This window comes from Balaenoptera musculus, chromosome 20, assembly GCF_009873245.2.
Source record: "Balaenoptera musculus isolate JJ_BM4_2016_0621 chromosome 20, mBalMus1.pri.v3, whole genome shotgun sequence".
In the NCBI taxonomy this organism is placed as follows: domain Eukaryota; kingdom Metazoa; phylum Chordata; class Mammalia; order Artiodactyla; family Balaenopteridae; genus Balaenoptera; species Balaenoptera musculus.
In genome coordinates this window covers 19,725,895-19,740,775 of record NC_045804.1, presented here as the reverse complement: position 1 = coordinate 19,740,775, position 14,881 = coordinate 19,725,895, and the positions used below count along the sequence as shown (strand labels likewise).

Genomic DNA, 14,881 nt, shown 5'->3' with positions numbered 1-14,881 from the left:
CAAAATTGACAAACCTTCAACTAGAGTTACCCTGATACCAAAACCACAATAATCACAAGAAAATAAAGCTATAGACCAATATCCACACTGAATATAGATTCAAAAATCCTCGCCAAATCCAGCAACATATAAAAAAAGATTATACACCATGACCAAGTGATTTATCCCAGGAATTTAAGGTTGGTTCAACATACAAAACTCAATCTCTGTTATACACCATATTTAATAGAATAAAGGTCAAAAATGATTTTTTCATTGGACATAGAAAAGGCATTTAACAAAATCCAACAAACTAGGAATAGAAGGGAATATGCACGATACTCGAAATGAATCAAAGCTAAATGTCAGAGATAAAACTCTTAGAAGAAAACATAAGAATAAATCTTCATGAACATGAATTAAGCAATGGTTAAATATGACACAAAAAAGCACAAGTGACAAAAGAAAAATAATTTGACCTCAAAATTTTAAAGTTTTGTGCTTCAAAGGTCACCATCAATAAAGTGAAGGCAATCCACAGAATTGGAGAAAATATTTACAAATCATATATCTGATAAAGGACTTGTATCCAGAATATATAAAAAACTCTTACAACTCAACAATAAAAAAAACCCAATTTAAAAATGGACAAAGGATTTAAATAGACATTTCTCCAAAGAAAATTTATAAATGGTCAATAAGCACATGAAAAGGTACTCATTATCATTAGTCATTAGGATAATGCAAATTAAAACCACTTAACACCCACTAGGATGGCTAGAATCAAAAGAAAAAGAAAACCAGACAATAACAAATGTTGTTGAGGATGTGGAAACTTCATACATTGCTGATGGGAATGTAAAATGGTGACGCCATTTTGGGAAAAGTTTGACAGTTCCTCAAAATGTTAAACATGTAGTTACCATATGACCTGGCAATTTTCTCCTAGGTGTGTATTCTAGAGAAAAAGAAGCATATGTCCACACAAAAACTTGTATATGAATGCTCCTAGCCACATTATTCATCATAGCCAAAAAGTGGAAACAACCCAAATATCTAACTGATGATGGATAAACAAATGGAGTTTTGTTTGTATGGATATCATACAATGGAATGTATGGATATCATACAATGGAACATTATTGGACCATAAAAAGGAATGAAATATTGATATATACTACAACATGGAAGAACCTTGAAAACATTATGCTAAGTGAAAGAAGCCAGGCACAAAGGCCACATATAGTATAATTCTATTTATGTGAAGTGTCCAGAATAGGCAAATCTATAAAGACAGAAAGTAGATTTGTTGTTACCAGGGGCTGGGGGTGGAGTTGGAGGGGATATGGGGAGTCGTTGCTAATGAAGAGGAGGGGGTTACAAGGGGTAGTGATTTTAAATGTTCTAGGGGCTTCCCTGGTGGTCCAGTGGGTAAGACTCCACACTACCAATGCAGGGGACCTGGGTTCGATCCCAGGTTGGGGAACTAGATCCCGCATGCCACAACTAAGAGTCTGCATGCTGCAACTAAAAGTCCACATGCCGCAACTAAAAAAACATCCCGCATGCCACGACAAAGATCCCACGTGTCACAACTAAGACCCAGCACAACCTAAATAAATAAATAAATATTTTTTAAAAACTAAAAAAATAAATAAATTAAATAAAATAAAATGTTCTAAAATTGATTTTGGTGACAGCTGCACAACTCTGTGAATATACAACACCCCCCAAAAAAAACTGACTGGTACACCTTAAAAGGTTGAGTTTGTTTGTGAATTATAACTCAATAAAGTTGTCATTAAAAAAGGAAAGGAAAAACAAACTTATGGTTACCAAAGGGGAAAGGTGGAGGCAGGGGGAGAGATAAACTAGGAGTTAGGGATTAACATATACATACTACTATATACAAAATAGATAATCAACAAGGACCTACTGTATAGCACAGGAAACTCAACTCAATCTTCTGTAATAACCTATCTGGGAAAAGAATCTGAAAAAGAATGGACGTATGTATATGTATAACTGAATCATCTGCTGTATACCTGAAACTAACACAACATTGTAAATCAACTATACTCCAATATAAAATTAAAACTAAATTTTAAAAAAAAGAAAACAAAAAGGAAAGGAAGAGAAGAGGTGAGGGAAGAGAAAAGAAAGAAGGAGAAAAGAAACATCCTGGCACATCCCTCCCCTTCTACCTTCCATCATCTCTCAGTGCCTCCCATTGACCAAGCCTACCCAAAACCCAGAGGGCAAAGTAGTTTGGCAAATGTAGTCCCTTGTGACACTGAGCAGGGCGAAGGAAGGATGGGGGTACATCTCTCTCACTTATCTCTGACTCCCTGGCACATGGTACTAAGCTACAAACATTTGTCGAATCAGTAAATGGCCCCTGTTCCCCTGCCTTGGGCTGGGCCCCTAGTCTGCACAGGGGGCTTTTTGAATGTCAATGATCTGATGATTCATGATCCTATGGCCGGTGAGTGGGCCGTCACTCTCTGTCACCTTCTCATACCCCTCATACCCCTTTGGTCCCAGGAGGCACCTGAGTCCAGACCCTTAGTGAAGCCGGATTGGAGGGAGGAGCAGGGGTGGGAGGGGCAGGGAAGAGGGTGGTTCCTCTCACAGCTTAAAAGGGGCTTGTACCACTTCCTCCCCAGACAGAGGCCGGGCACAATCTTCCTGTGTGGTTTCAGCCGCCGAGAGTGTCATGGACCCGGGTGAGTGAGCCTCCCCCGTGTGAGAGAGAGAAGTACCAGCGTCACTTGGACACCCAGACAGACTTTGTGGGATGGGGATGGAGGATGGGCATGGAAGGCCTAGGGGAGCCTCCCAGAGAGATGAGGTGGCTTTGCTGGGAATCAGTGGCTGCTCCCAGAGATTGCCACCCTGTTCTCCCAGGCACAGAGAGTGCACCTTTCAGACCTGGGGAAGGGGCTAACCATTGGTTCCAGGAAAGATAAAGGGGGTCACATCTTTCAAGAACAGTAGGGACTGCAGAAGGCGGCAGGGCTGGGGTTGGTGGAAATCTGGACAGCACCTGTTCTGTCTCAGCCTGGGGTGATGGGGGAGGCTCTCAGGGACCTGTTTCATCAGGGAAAATTCTCCTTGGAGGGCTCAGGACCCTCCACTCGCCCTCCGATTCCCACCTTTCTCCCAGGCTAAGCAGGGATGAGAATGTCTGCTCTTTTAAGGTTATAACAAGGAGCAGATTAAAGGCGAGTGCATTGTGTAAATGACGCTACACACAACGCAATGCAAGCTGTGCTTATTCTCTCTGCTGCACATCCCACGGGCAAGCTGTTGCCTCCTGCTGGTTAAATGTTGGGTGGGCAACACTAAATGAGACCACAAGGAGCCTTCAGCTGGGAGAAGTCACAGCCAGGGCCTCCAGCACAGCCCCCAGCCTCATTTAATCACTTTTTCTACCCAGGAAGATGATTCATCCCTTTCAAAAGTCCATCCTCTGGTCTTAACCAGAGGGAGTCCAAGGGAAGCCCCGAGCAGGTTCTGGGGGTGTTTATCTAGCTCCAAGACACCCCATTTACAAATCTCAGCTGAGGAGTCAGACCTGGCTGAGGCTACGAAGGCCAGGTTCCTGGACTGCTCGTTCTCACCAGCAAACAAAGCACCACGGCAGCCTCAAAGCCACAAGGGGTTGGCTTTGAAAAGTGAAGGTTCCCGTTCACCCTCTGCTGTCCTCACAACCCGACCCACCACACCACAGCCTCTTGCCTTCATGTCTGCTTTTTCCACCCACCCGGAACCCTGGGTGGACCCAGCAAACAGCTGTTAAAGGGCTAAAGTGGCCGTCCCACACACCGACTGAGAACTCCTGGAAGCCAGGGTCTGATTCTTGCACCTCTGATTCCCAGGTGCTTTGGGGGTATGAGCAGAAAATGTTTGTGGAGTGAATGAGTGAGTGAATGAATGGCATCAAGAACTCTGATTTCAGTTTTTAAAAATCTCTTCCAACTTCCCCTCCTCCCGGCAGCCTGCCCTCTAATCCCACTCCCCAGACAACCAGCCCCACTAACCACAGTCCCAGAATGCAGCCATCATCTCCTGGAGACCCCAGTCCTGCCTCTCGGTTTGATCTCTGTGAAGGAAACCAAGCAGGTCCCCGTGGTGCGCTGGTAAAGGCTAGAGAACCGGCTCCCCGGAGCAGACTCTGATGTGTACTGCTTGCCAATTTCCATAGTGTAAATTCTTCCACCATAGCCGACTCCAAGCCGTCAGCAGATTTCAAGCCATGAAATGACTGAGCACAGAGTCGGAGAGAGATGTACACCACTGGCTCGATGAGCCCGTGAGAGCAGCCCCAGCCCAGCACGGGGCAGGGGGGTCTCCTCCCAGGACTAGGTTTGGGGGTGCTAGACTCACAGGCGTTAATGCAGGGAGGGAGGTCCCTTTAATGCAGGAAACCTCCGGTGCAGGAAAAGGGATGTTCTTACTGCTTCACTCAATTCAAGAAAGCCCCAACGGCTAGCCAAGCCCTAAATACTGGTAGGAGGGGACACCACTGAGACATTTTGCTCAGATCAGACTCCGGGGCCGTTGGTAGGACGGGTGGGCCACGAAGGATCTGTTTCTCTCTCTTTGTCAGCCCGGCAGGGAGCCCAAGGTGGGTGAGGGGCAAAGTTTCTGTTACACAAAATGAAAACGCCGAACCCGGGCTGAGTTGGCCTTTTTCATGATTTGAATGAGCAGCCCCAAGACACCTTCCCCATCTTCAAGAAATGGGGCCTAAGACTTCGGTTAGAATTTTCCAAAGCAGAGAAGAGAAAAATGAGCTGTTAAGATACTCATCTCTCACAGCTCGGCCAGAGATGGCGGCAGATGGGGATGCTAAAGAAATTCAGGGCCAATCCCTCCTGGCCTTTGGGGAGCCTGGCTGGGGAGGAGGGGAACCCTGCAGCCTGGGGGAGCTATTGGGGAATCTCTCCTCTTTGCTTGGTACTTTCAGTCAACTGCCATTTATGGAGGAATTCAGGCAGGACCAGTCTGGTGGGGGAGAGACACATATGTCAATAAGCCACTGCAAGAAAGGGAGAGAGAGTGCTGATGGGCTAAGAGCAGGGGGATTGTGAAATCTAAAGAAACGAACAATGAATGTGAGTCAGGGGAGCATTTAAGTTGGGTTTTGAAGGACGTGTAGGAGTTATCAAACCAGAAAACGAGGAGCAAGGGGCCCAGGATGTGGCAGGGATAGCAAACTCAATGGCTCAATTGTAAATGAGAGAATGGGAGTAGATGTAGTAAGTGGAGGGCAGTGAAGTGATTCAGAAGGGTACAAGCCCCACCTAAAGGTATCCAAATCCAATTTTTTGCAAACTCCATGTAGCCAAACAGAACATCCTGGGGACTCAGCCTGCAGGCTCCCAGCTGGTCAGCTCTGACAAAAGCTAATAGAGACAAGAAAGAAGCAAGTTGAGGAGGATGTAAAGAACCTGGCCATGCCAAGGAGGAAGGGAGAAAGGGAGGCAGGAGGGACAGGCAAGGGCCAATCTTTAAGATTCCATGTGGCACTGCTAAAAATTTGGGCTTTTTGCTGAAAGCAATGGGGAGCCAGTGAAGATTTTTCTTTTTCAATTATGTGAGTTAAATAACGTGATCTGTGTTTCAGAGGAACTCCGTGGCAGCAAAGCCTTATGTTGGGGTAGAAGGGGGACCAGATCTGAGATGTTAGGAAATGGAAACAGCAGAACTGGGTGACCAATCCTCACTCTCTTCCAGTGGGATGGAGATTAGAGGCTCCAGCAGCCTCAACAGAAATGAAGTAATGAGAGCTCATTTGAAAATCTCAGATCCATCTCTTAGCAGCTGTGTGACCCCAGACAAGTGGCTTAACCTCTCTGAGCCTCTATTTTCTGGAATATGGAATGAGACTCACAAGGGGTAACTCACAGGATGTTAGGAGGGAGAGGAACATAAAGCCTGAGAGGCAGCATGGAAGAGTATTTAGGAGTGTGGTTTCTGAAATTAGATGGATTCAAAGCCCAGCTCCACTACCAGATGGTTGTGTGACTCTGGGAAAGTTACTAATCTCTAGTTTCTCTCACTGGGAGCTAAGGTTGGAGTTCTAGGGAATTTCCTTTTCGTTGTGATCATTACTAGAAACTCAAGAACTCAGAAAATACCCAACACATAAGTCAACCACTCCTCAGCCCCTGAGATTCCCAACTTCTCTGGTCCCACTCAAGCTGCTGCCCAAGGCGAGTTACTTTATGACTTTGTAACAGACAGAAGTAAATTGAGTCAAGGCTGTTGACCAGGCCGCCTCTGCCACACACCTGAGTTCCCCTAAGGTCCTGCTTGTTCACCTTTCTTGAAAACGACCTACTCTGGTCCTAGAAGATCCCTGCTCGACGACCCTCTCCAACACACCTGGAAGGGGACCTCACCTACACACACCCTCCAGCCCCCCCTCCTTACCCCTCCCCCAGCCAGTGGCAAAAGGACTGAGACGGGGCCAGGAAAGGGAGTTGATGGAGTGAACTAGAAACACAACTCGTGCTCCTCGTATTTCACCGTTGTGACATCAAAACCTTGAGGTTTCTCAGTTCTCACTGACAGTCAGAGCGGGCTTTCTCTAGAGTAACCGAAAGACGGGTATGTGTTTAAAGAAACCTCGAGCGCTTCACATCAAGATGAGTCAATGGAGGATGGGCAGCTCATTGGACCACGAAGAGAGTGTGCTTAAGGGTAGAGATGTGGACTCAAGCTCAGGGGCTCACGGGTTAATTTGGCAAGGAAGGGGGATGAGAGAGGGGAGCCGTGATGTTGTACAGAGATCCATTCCCACCCAGGACTGCAAATACTCAGGTGCAAGCTGGGGACGATGGGACAGTGGATGCCTGTCCCCAGAAATAGAAGACACAGCTAGAAAGGCAGGTCCAAGTAGACAGTGGAGGGCTTGACTGCCATGCTCGGCATCAGGGCGTCATCCTTAGGGCTGGGTAGAGAGGTCCTTAGGGCTGGGTAGAGAGGTCCTTAGGGCTGGGTAGAGAGGTCCTAATTTAGGAAGAGGGCAGAGTGGGGGTTGGCATCAGAGCTATGCCTTAGGAAGACGCAGCTAGCAGTAGCGTTCAGTATAACTTGGGAGAAATGCCTGTTTATTTATGTGGCTCGATGCCCTTCTTCGTTCCGCTAAGACACCCCCAAGCCCAGAAGCCCTGCCCTAGGCACGCTCCCTGGAGCACGATGGCAATTTGGGTGTCATGCCAGAAAATTTCCAGCAGGTGGCGCTGTGGCCAAGCACACAGACTCGCTGGGCCTGTGATGTTGCATCTAGGAAGCAGAATCCCTTGTTTGCTGGAGGGAGGCCCCCAGCCTCCAGAAGGTGCTAGAAGCAGGGTCCCAAGCATTTGTCTACTGACCCTCCTGAGACTGGAGGTGCGGTGGACCAACAACTCCTGCCTTGTATTCATTCCTGGCATCACAGTTACTGACTCTCTCCTGTGGTCTGGTCCAGTTAGGGGAAGGGGGGGCTACAAAGGTGAAGAGGGCACAGCTCCCGGACTGTTAAGTGAGATACGACTTCTATATAAATCACCCTGTGAACTGTCCCCCCTGCTCAGCCTTTGGAGAAAATAAGTTCCAGGTCCAGCCCTCGGCTCAGCCACGAAGCAGGACTGAGCAGCCAGGGCCCACATCAGGCCTTGGGAGAGCCTGGGGCCTCAGCCTGCCATTCAGCCTTGAGGGGTGGTCTGGGCCAGGATGGACTTTCCAATTCCAGAAGAGGCCCTGAAGAGCCAAGAAGAGGGGAGGGGCTGCCCTGCATTCCGATCCCGCTCCTTTCCGGGACCCCTTATGCAGGGGAGGAGGAAGAGGAGGTAAGGACAGTGAGGCTGGGCAGCCGGCCAGGTGTTCCAAGGCACAATCTGGTTCTCATGTTCTCAAACATGGTGTCTGGAGAATGTGATGAAAGTCCCCTGGCTCTGTGGCTATTTGTCATAACAAAGAGCCATCCCTGCCAAGCAATAACTTTCTCACCTTGTCTCCTGCAGGGAAGCCAATGAAGAACGTGCTGGTGGTGGCCCTCCTCGTCATTTTCCAGGTAGGTGTCCCACCAAGGAAAGCTCCGTTCCCTCTCCCATACGCCCCTCCCCAAGCCTGGTCCTTCCGAAGCCCAAGCCCTGGGTTCTGGTGGAGACGCTGGGCATTTGCTGGAAAGAAATAGACCCGGACACAAATCTGTCATTCATTAAGCTGATGGCGACCTCCCCCCCACCTCCATCTGCTGAGTGACCCTAGAAAGCCACGGATGTTCTCCGACATTCCTTTACTCCATTTCAATTAAAACATGGGAGAAAGCAAGTTACCCCACCTTCCCCACCCCACTTCCAATATCCCCATCCGGGAGACAGAAAAGTGGACTCCTGAGTTCTTGGAGAGAGTTCTTTGCTTTGCAAAAAGCAAAGGCTGTGAGGTTACTGGGTTTTGCACATATGTGTCCACACCCACACATGTAAAGCTTCATATGTGAGCTGAGAAAAGAACCCGTGGCCTGATGGCTGGTAACTATCCTATCGCCCCAAACCTGCCTCCCTCCCCAACCCTCCGGCCAAAGGCTCCCCTCGAAGCCCCAGTTCCCTTCTGTGAAATAAAGAGACTGGCCTGAGCCTCACTGGGGGGAGGGAGGATGGGAGCACATCCTTTAGAGGGGCCCATAACTCTGTAGGAGCAAAGATCCCCAGTTTACAGGTTTCAGCGTCTCAATCCCAGCTGTGGAGACAGAAAATCTGCCCCAACCAAGTGCCAGAGTTAGAAGAAACTAACTCGTGAAGTCGACTCTCCCCCATTTGCTGGGGTTGCGAGCTCTCTTGGAGGGGGCAGGGGCGGCTGAGGTAGGAGCTGGAGAGGCAGCGCTTCAGAATTTGGCTCTTCCCCAGGTCTGGAGGCCAAAGGGGCAGCTTTCCAGGAGCTCCGGCCAGAGGCAGGCCCCAAGTTGGGCACTGTTCCCAAAACCCCATCCCAGAGGCCCCCTGGAGCTTGGGCTGTAGCCCACAGCTTGGCGCCCTTCCCCAGCACCACTCCCTCCCCTCTCTCTCCCCTGTTTCCAGGACTCCGGAGGGGCTGGAAGGCTGGGGAGGGGATAAGGGACAGCTGGGCTCATACTTCTCTTTACCTGGGGGGATGGGGTTGGCTCAGATGGGGCAAGATGTGGTGGGGCTTTGGGCCGCAGAGACACATCAAGCCTGGTGGCCCCTGGTACAGGGGGCGGATACTAAGCAGGGAAAGAGAAGGCAGAACGGGGTGGTGGGACGCACAGGTCACAGAGGCTGGGTATACTGCCCTCCAAGGCCCAGAGCCCCCTTATGTCCAGGAACCCCGGACCTGAGGCCTTGGGCATTATCCTAGGCGGCCAAGGGCAGCCAGCCTCTTCCAGGCCTCCCAGGCTGCAATCGTGCCCAGAAAAGAGAAAAGTGGTTGCCACTGACTTTTCTTCTCGAGATAGCAATGTCCAAAAAAAACCTCCTGGACATGATTTGGTCCTCACCCTGTCCCCAAGCAGAATAGCGATGAATCCAGAATTTGGAAGTGAGAAAGAGACAGGATACAGGGAAGTCAGGAGACTGGGTTTCCCTTCTGGCTGAGCAACCTTGAACAAGCCACATCGCTTCTCCAAGAGCCCCCCTTTCCTCATCTCTACACTCCCTCCAGTTCCCCAATTGCACGAAAATCCATCATGTCAAGCTGCCCAGGGCCCCACTCCCAGAGGAGGGACCAGGAGCTTCCTGAGGCAGTCTTCCAGCCCAGCTCCGAGCCCTGCACAGCTTAGCCAGCCCGAGTGCCCTCCTTCATTGATAAAATCACAGCAGGCTGCCTGAACCTTCACCCTGCCCTGCAGATAGGCTAAAAAAAGCCCTGAGCAGCTGAGCCCTGCTGATTGGGATCTGCCAGAAGATACAGCAAGGAAGATAGAGGAGAGAGGTGGGGGGAGAGGGTGGGGGGATGGAGGGAGGGTGGAGACAGGGCTGAGCTTCCTTCCTGGGCCCGAGAGGACTCAGTCACAGCTGAGGCCGTGGCCCCGCCATCCACTTGGGCCTGCATCCCCTGAGCTTCTGCCTCATGCTGGGTGCTGTGCCCTGGGCCGCAGGAATCCATAAGTCTTCAGGTCACTCACCACCCATGATCACAGCAGCTTGCCCCAAACCAGGGCTTTCTGGCCTCTTAATGGAGCTTAGCCTTCCTCTCTTCTCACTCCGGGCCCTCCTCAACCTTAGCCCAAGTGGATTTTCCCTCAAAAACTGGGGTATTTTTGTAGGCCCCCTCCCCTGGAAAGTTCTTTCTACCAGGTTCCAAAGGAGGCTCAAAAAGAAAGACACATGATCCCACTTTCCTGGAGTTTCCAAAAATAAAATAAAATAAAACGGGCAAAATAAAACCTCCATGGAGACGAAATGATGCCAGAATCGAGTTAGGACCCTCACAACAACCATGTGGAGGAAATAGTATTCATCTCCATTTCACAGATGAGAAAACTGAGGCTTAGGGAGAATGAAGTGTATTTAACAAGCCCAAGGCTCATTTGGCCCCAAAGCCCAGACTATTTCCAGTCCACCGTTAACACCTGTAAGGTCAAGTCTCTCAGAAGAGTTGGCAAAATCAGACACTTGCTCCTTATTAGAAAGGCAGAATCCCAGGCTCCACCCCGGCCTACTAAATCATCTGAACAAGATCCCCGAGTTCATGTGCATGTTAAAATATGAGAAGCACCGATTTCAAATGAAAGAATCACCTGGAAAGTTTAGAAAAACAGATTCCTGGGCCCCAGCCCCTGAGATTCTGGTTCAGTGGGTCTCAGATGGGGTCCGAGAATTTGCAGGTGATGCCAACTGCACCTTGAAACCACTGCTCTGGCCAGTCCCACAGCAGTGAGATTTAGACCCACTCAGCTAAGCTGGCTCGTGTTCCTTCCCCACAGGTATGCCTGTGCCAGGATGAGGTCACGGACGATTACATCGGAGACAACACCACAGTGGACTACACGCTGTACGAGTCCGTGTGCTTCAAGAAGGACGTGCGGAACTTTAAAGCCTGGTTCCTCCCGGTCATGTACTCCATCATTTGCTTCATGGGCCTGCTGGGCAACGGGCTGGTCATGCTGACCTACATCTACTTCAAGAGGCTCAAGACCATGACCGATACCTACCTGCTCAACCTGGCCGTGGCGGACATCCTCTTCCTCCTGACCCTTCCCTTCTGGGCGTACAGCGCGGCCAAGTCCTGGGTCTTCGGGGTCCACGTTTGCAAGCTCATCTTTGGCATCTACAAGATAAGCTTCTTCAGCGGCATGCTCCTGCTCCTGTGCATCAGCATTGACCGCTACGTCGCCATCGTCCAGGCCGTCTCGGCCCACCGCCACCGTGCCCGCGTCCTTCTCATCAGCAAGCTCTCCTGCGTGGGCATCTGGATGTTGGCCGTGGTGCTCTCCACCCCGGAGCTGCTGTACAGCGGCATCCAGAAGAGCAGCAGTGAGCAAGCGCTGCGGTGCTCCCTCATCACCGAGCACGTGGAGGCCCTGATCACCATCCAGGTGGCCCAGATGGTGGTAGGCTTTCTGATCCCCCTGGTGGCCATGAGCTTCTGCTACCTCCTCATTGTCCGCACCCTGCTCCAGGCACGCAACTTCGAGCGCAACAAGGCCATCAAGGTGATCATTGCCGTGGTCGTGGTCTTCGTAGCCTTCCAGCTGCCCTACAACGGGGTGGTCCTGGCCCAGACGGTGGCCAACTTCAACATCACCAGCGGCACCAGCTGCGAACTCAGCAAGCAGCTCAACATCGCCTACGATGTCACCTACAGCCTGGCCTGCATCCGCTGCTGCGTCAACCCTTTCCTGTACGCCTTCATCGGCGTCAAGTTCCGCAGCGACCTCTTCAAGCTCTTCAAGGACCTAGGCTGCCTCAGCCAGGAGCGGCTCCGGCAGTGGTCCGCCTGCCGGCACGCCCGGCGGTCCTCCATGAGCGTGGAGGCTGAGACCACCACCACCTTCTCCCCGTAGGAGGCTTCTCTGCCTGGACTAAAGGGTGCTCTCCCAGGGCCCCGCAGACTGGGGACAGATGACCCCGCAGCTGCTGAGGGAAAGGCCGTTCTGGCCATTGAGGTTTATCTCGTGGTGAAAACCCGAGCCACAGAAGACAGATGAAGCCCAACCCTAGCTAGCTACCTCAACCAAGGTTGCAAAGAGACGTGGTTGATAAGCTATCCCAGATCCTGCAACACTCCAAAACCGAGGCCGTTGTCCCCCAAACCCCAAACGAGACGTGAAAGTCAAGAATCGGTTCACACCTCCTGGAGTGAAAGGGCAGGCATCAGTGAGATCTAGGGTGGTGGAAGGGGCCTGGCCATCGTTCCCATCAATCTTCTAGAAAGAAGTCCTCCCTGAGACTCAGGGTGAGGGCTTCCAGAAAGCAAGGCTTTGTCCCCAAGACCAGAGACAGTGGGGCAACTTCTCACCTGTGCAAGGGAAGGGGAATGCCAGTGGGTCAAACTAACGCTCTGAATCCCTCCCTCCATCTCTCTTTTTTCCTGTCATCCGAGCCAGCAAGAAACGGCAGCCTCCATGGCCCCTCACCAGCCAACGCTCCTCAGGCTCTCCACGCTGGAGGGGTGTGGTGTTTCCCGCAGGCCAGGCCTGGCCACAGCCATTTTCCCAGCCAGGGCTCTGGGGCAGGGATGACGCGTGGCTGGCCCTTCTCAGGTCTCAGCTCTGCTAGGAAGGGGGGGAGAAGGCAGGGAGAAAGTTTAGGGGCCAGGGGTGGGGACGACGCCAGCTGCCGCCAGCCAATGAGCTCCTTCTTTTTGTTCTTTGCCACGGGGACAAAAATCTCTCATCCTGTTCTGCTTTCAATTCATTAAGAGAGCACATTTTACTCATACACAAATAAAAGTTTTCCCTTGAGGAAACAACAGCTTGAAAAGAAAGGGAAAAAAACTTCTTGGTAAATGGCAAATGCGTGTGTTCTTGTTTTGCAAACCCCACGCCCCACCTGACCACCCCCCATCCCTTTCCTCCCTCCCCGGCTTCATTGTTCAGAGATGCTGAGAGCCACGAGGTCTGCTGAGCTATGCTCTGAGCCCTTCCAGTGACACAGGCCCACGAGGCTGAACAAGGCAGGAGGAGAAGAAGGGCAGGGTGTCCAGCTTGCAAACACCCTTCCGGAGCTCACAGGACGGGACCCAAGCCTGTGAGGTCAGCAGTGACCCAGAGACACGGTCTGAGCTGAGCTTTGGAAAGAACCAAGTTGTCTCTTTAACCTCTGTGGCTGGGAACTCTCCCTGACCCTTAGCAGCATTTACACCCTGTCCTGTTCATCTGTCCCAACTCAGTCTGGAACTGGAGCCCCCTGACCCTTGGTCAGTCCCCCTGGGCTCCCAAAACTGGTGTTTAGAGGGAGGGCCTCTCCCTGACACCCATCTACCGCGGCATCCTGGATCCAGGGGGCTTGGGATGGGACCTGTGTGATAGGCTGCACCCTTTGCTGGATGCTTAAGAGCCAGGTCTGCCCTTGACCCTCCCTGGCCACTATGGCAGCAATGGCCTTCCGTGGTGTGGACACCCATCCCGGAGGGGCAGGGATGGAGGAACAGCCACTGTCCCCAGCACAGGCCCAGGATCCATGTCACTGGGTGCCCTGATGCCTGCCCAGTCCCTGACTTGTCCCAGCCAGAGAGGTTAGTCCAACCTGTGATGTAAGAGGAGGTTTCTGAAGGGCCCAGCACTGCAATAGCTCAGGGTCTGGAGGTGGGAGGGAGCTGAGACACTCATGAAAAGGTGATTCCATCCATTTTCTGAAGTGAAAAGAGCCTCACTGAAAATGGAGCCCGCCTGGAAATGAAGCCCATTCTCTCATCTCATAAGCACGTTGCATTACCCTCCTCCCCAGGAGGCGCTGGGCTCAAGCAGGGAACCAGCGCCCTGAGAAGGATGAGGCTGGCACGTGGAGGAGCAGCACCTGCAGCCACTTTAATATTAATAGGTGCAGCTGCTCTGGGGGGTGTGCGCGAGCCGTGGGGCGCGAGGGGCGACCCCAGCATGACTGGGGCCCTGAGGGGAACGTGCCCGGTGTGTGTGGGTATGGGGGCCGCTGGTATGCACATCCTAATGAGCTTACAGATGGGAAGACGATCTTCCTCCGTTCCTGAAGGGAGGAATGTAACAGAGCAGTCATGAACAGGAAGCCAGGCCAACCGCACAAACATGCCACCTCAGCTTCAAATACATTTTTCTATAATAATTGGACACCTCCAGGTATTTACAAAACCCCCAGCAATGTTCATTCCCCAAAGTGCTGTATCTCAGAAGCTCTGACCTCGGCTCACTGCTGGCCTGGTCCTTGCTCCCTTGCCCAATGCTGTCACATGCCTACCCTGAGCTTGGGGGGGCCCTGGGAAGAAGGAAGAGACTCACTGGGGAGCCCCCAGGGCCTCTCTCTCTCTCTCTCTCATCTGCCTAATACAAGTGGTCCACCTTCCCGGGTTCATGGCCCCACGGCCCCTCCGAATTTCCCCTTCTTTCCATCACCAGCCCCTCGTCCCCTCTTCCTCCCCAGGCTATAACCTCAGGCTACAAATCTGCCCTTGTAGCCAAAAGGCCCACATCTCTCGAATCATAGACTAGTGGAGCTGCAAGGAACCTCAAAGATCAGCTGGTCCAACCCCCGACTCATTCTCTAGTTGGGGAAACTGAGGTCCAGGGGGAGGAACTGACTTGCCTAAAGAGACATTGCAACATGGGGATAATGGATAAACTTGCTTTGGGGGCCTAAGGATCTGGCAGGACTGCAGGAGGCGGGCGGGGGAGAGCAGAGGCTCTGGAGCCCGGCCGACTTGGAATCTCATCTCTGCTGCTTCCCAGCTGTGTGACCTTCAGCTGTTGCTCAACTGC

General features: G+C 51.6%; 1 protein-coding gene across 1 annotated transcript; it reads left to right on the top strand.

Annotated features, from left to right (window-relative positions):
* The first annotated feature begins 2,649 nt into the window (after positions 1 to 2,649).
* CCR7 (C-C motif chemokine receptor 7) lies at positions 2,650 to 12,928 on the top strand. The gene is made up of 3 exons (XM_036837252.1): positions 2,650 to 2,705; positions 7,995 to 8,044; positions 10,916 to 12,928. The coding sequence occupies exons 1-3, from the start codon at positions 2,696 to 2,698 to the stop codon at positions 11,993 to 11,995; spliced, it is 1,140 nt and encodes a 379-aa protein (XP_036693147.1). The 5' UTR covers positions 2,650 to 2,695; the 3' UTR covers positions 11,996 to 12,928.
* The last annotated feature ends 1,953 nt before the right edge of the window (positions 12,929 to 14,881 follow it).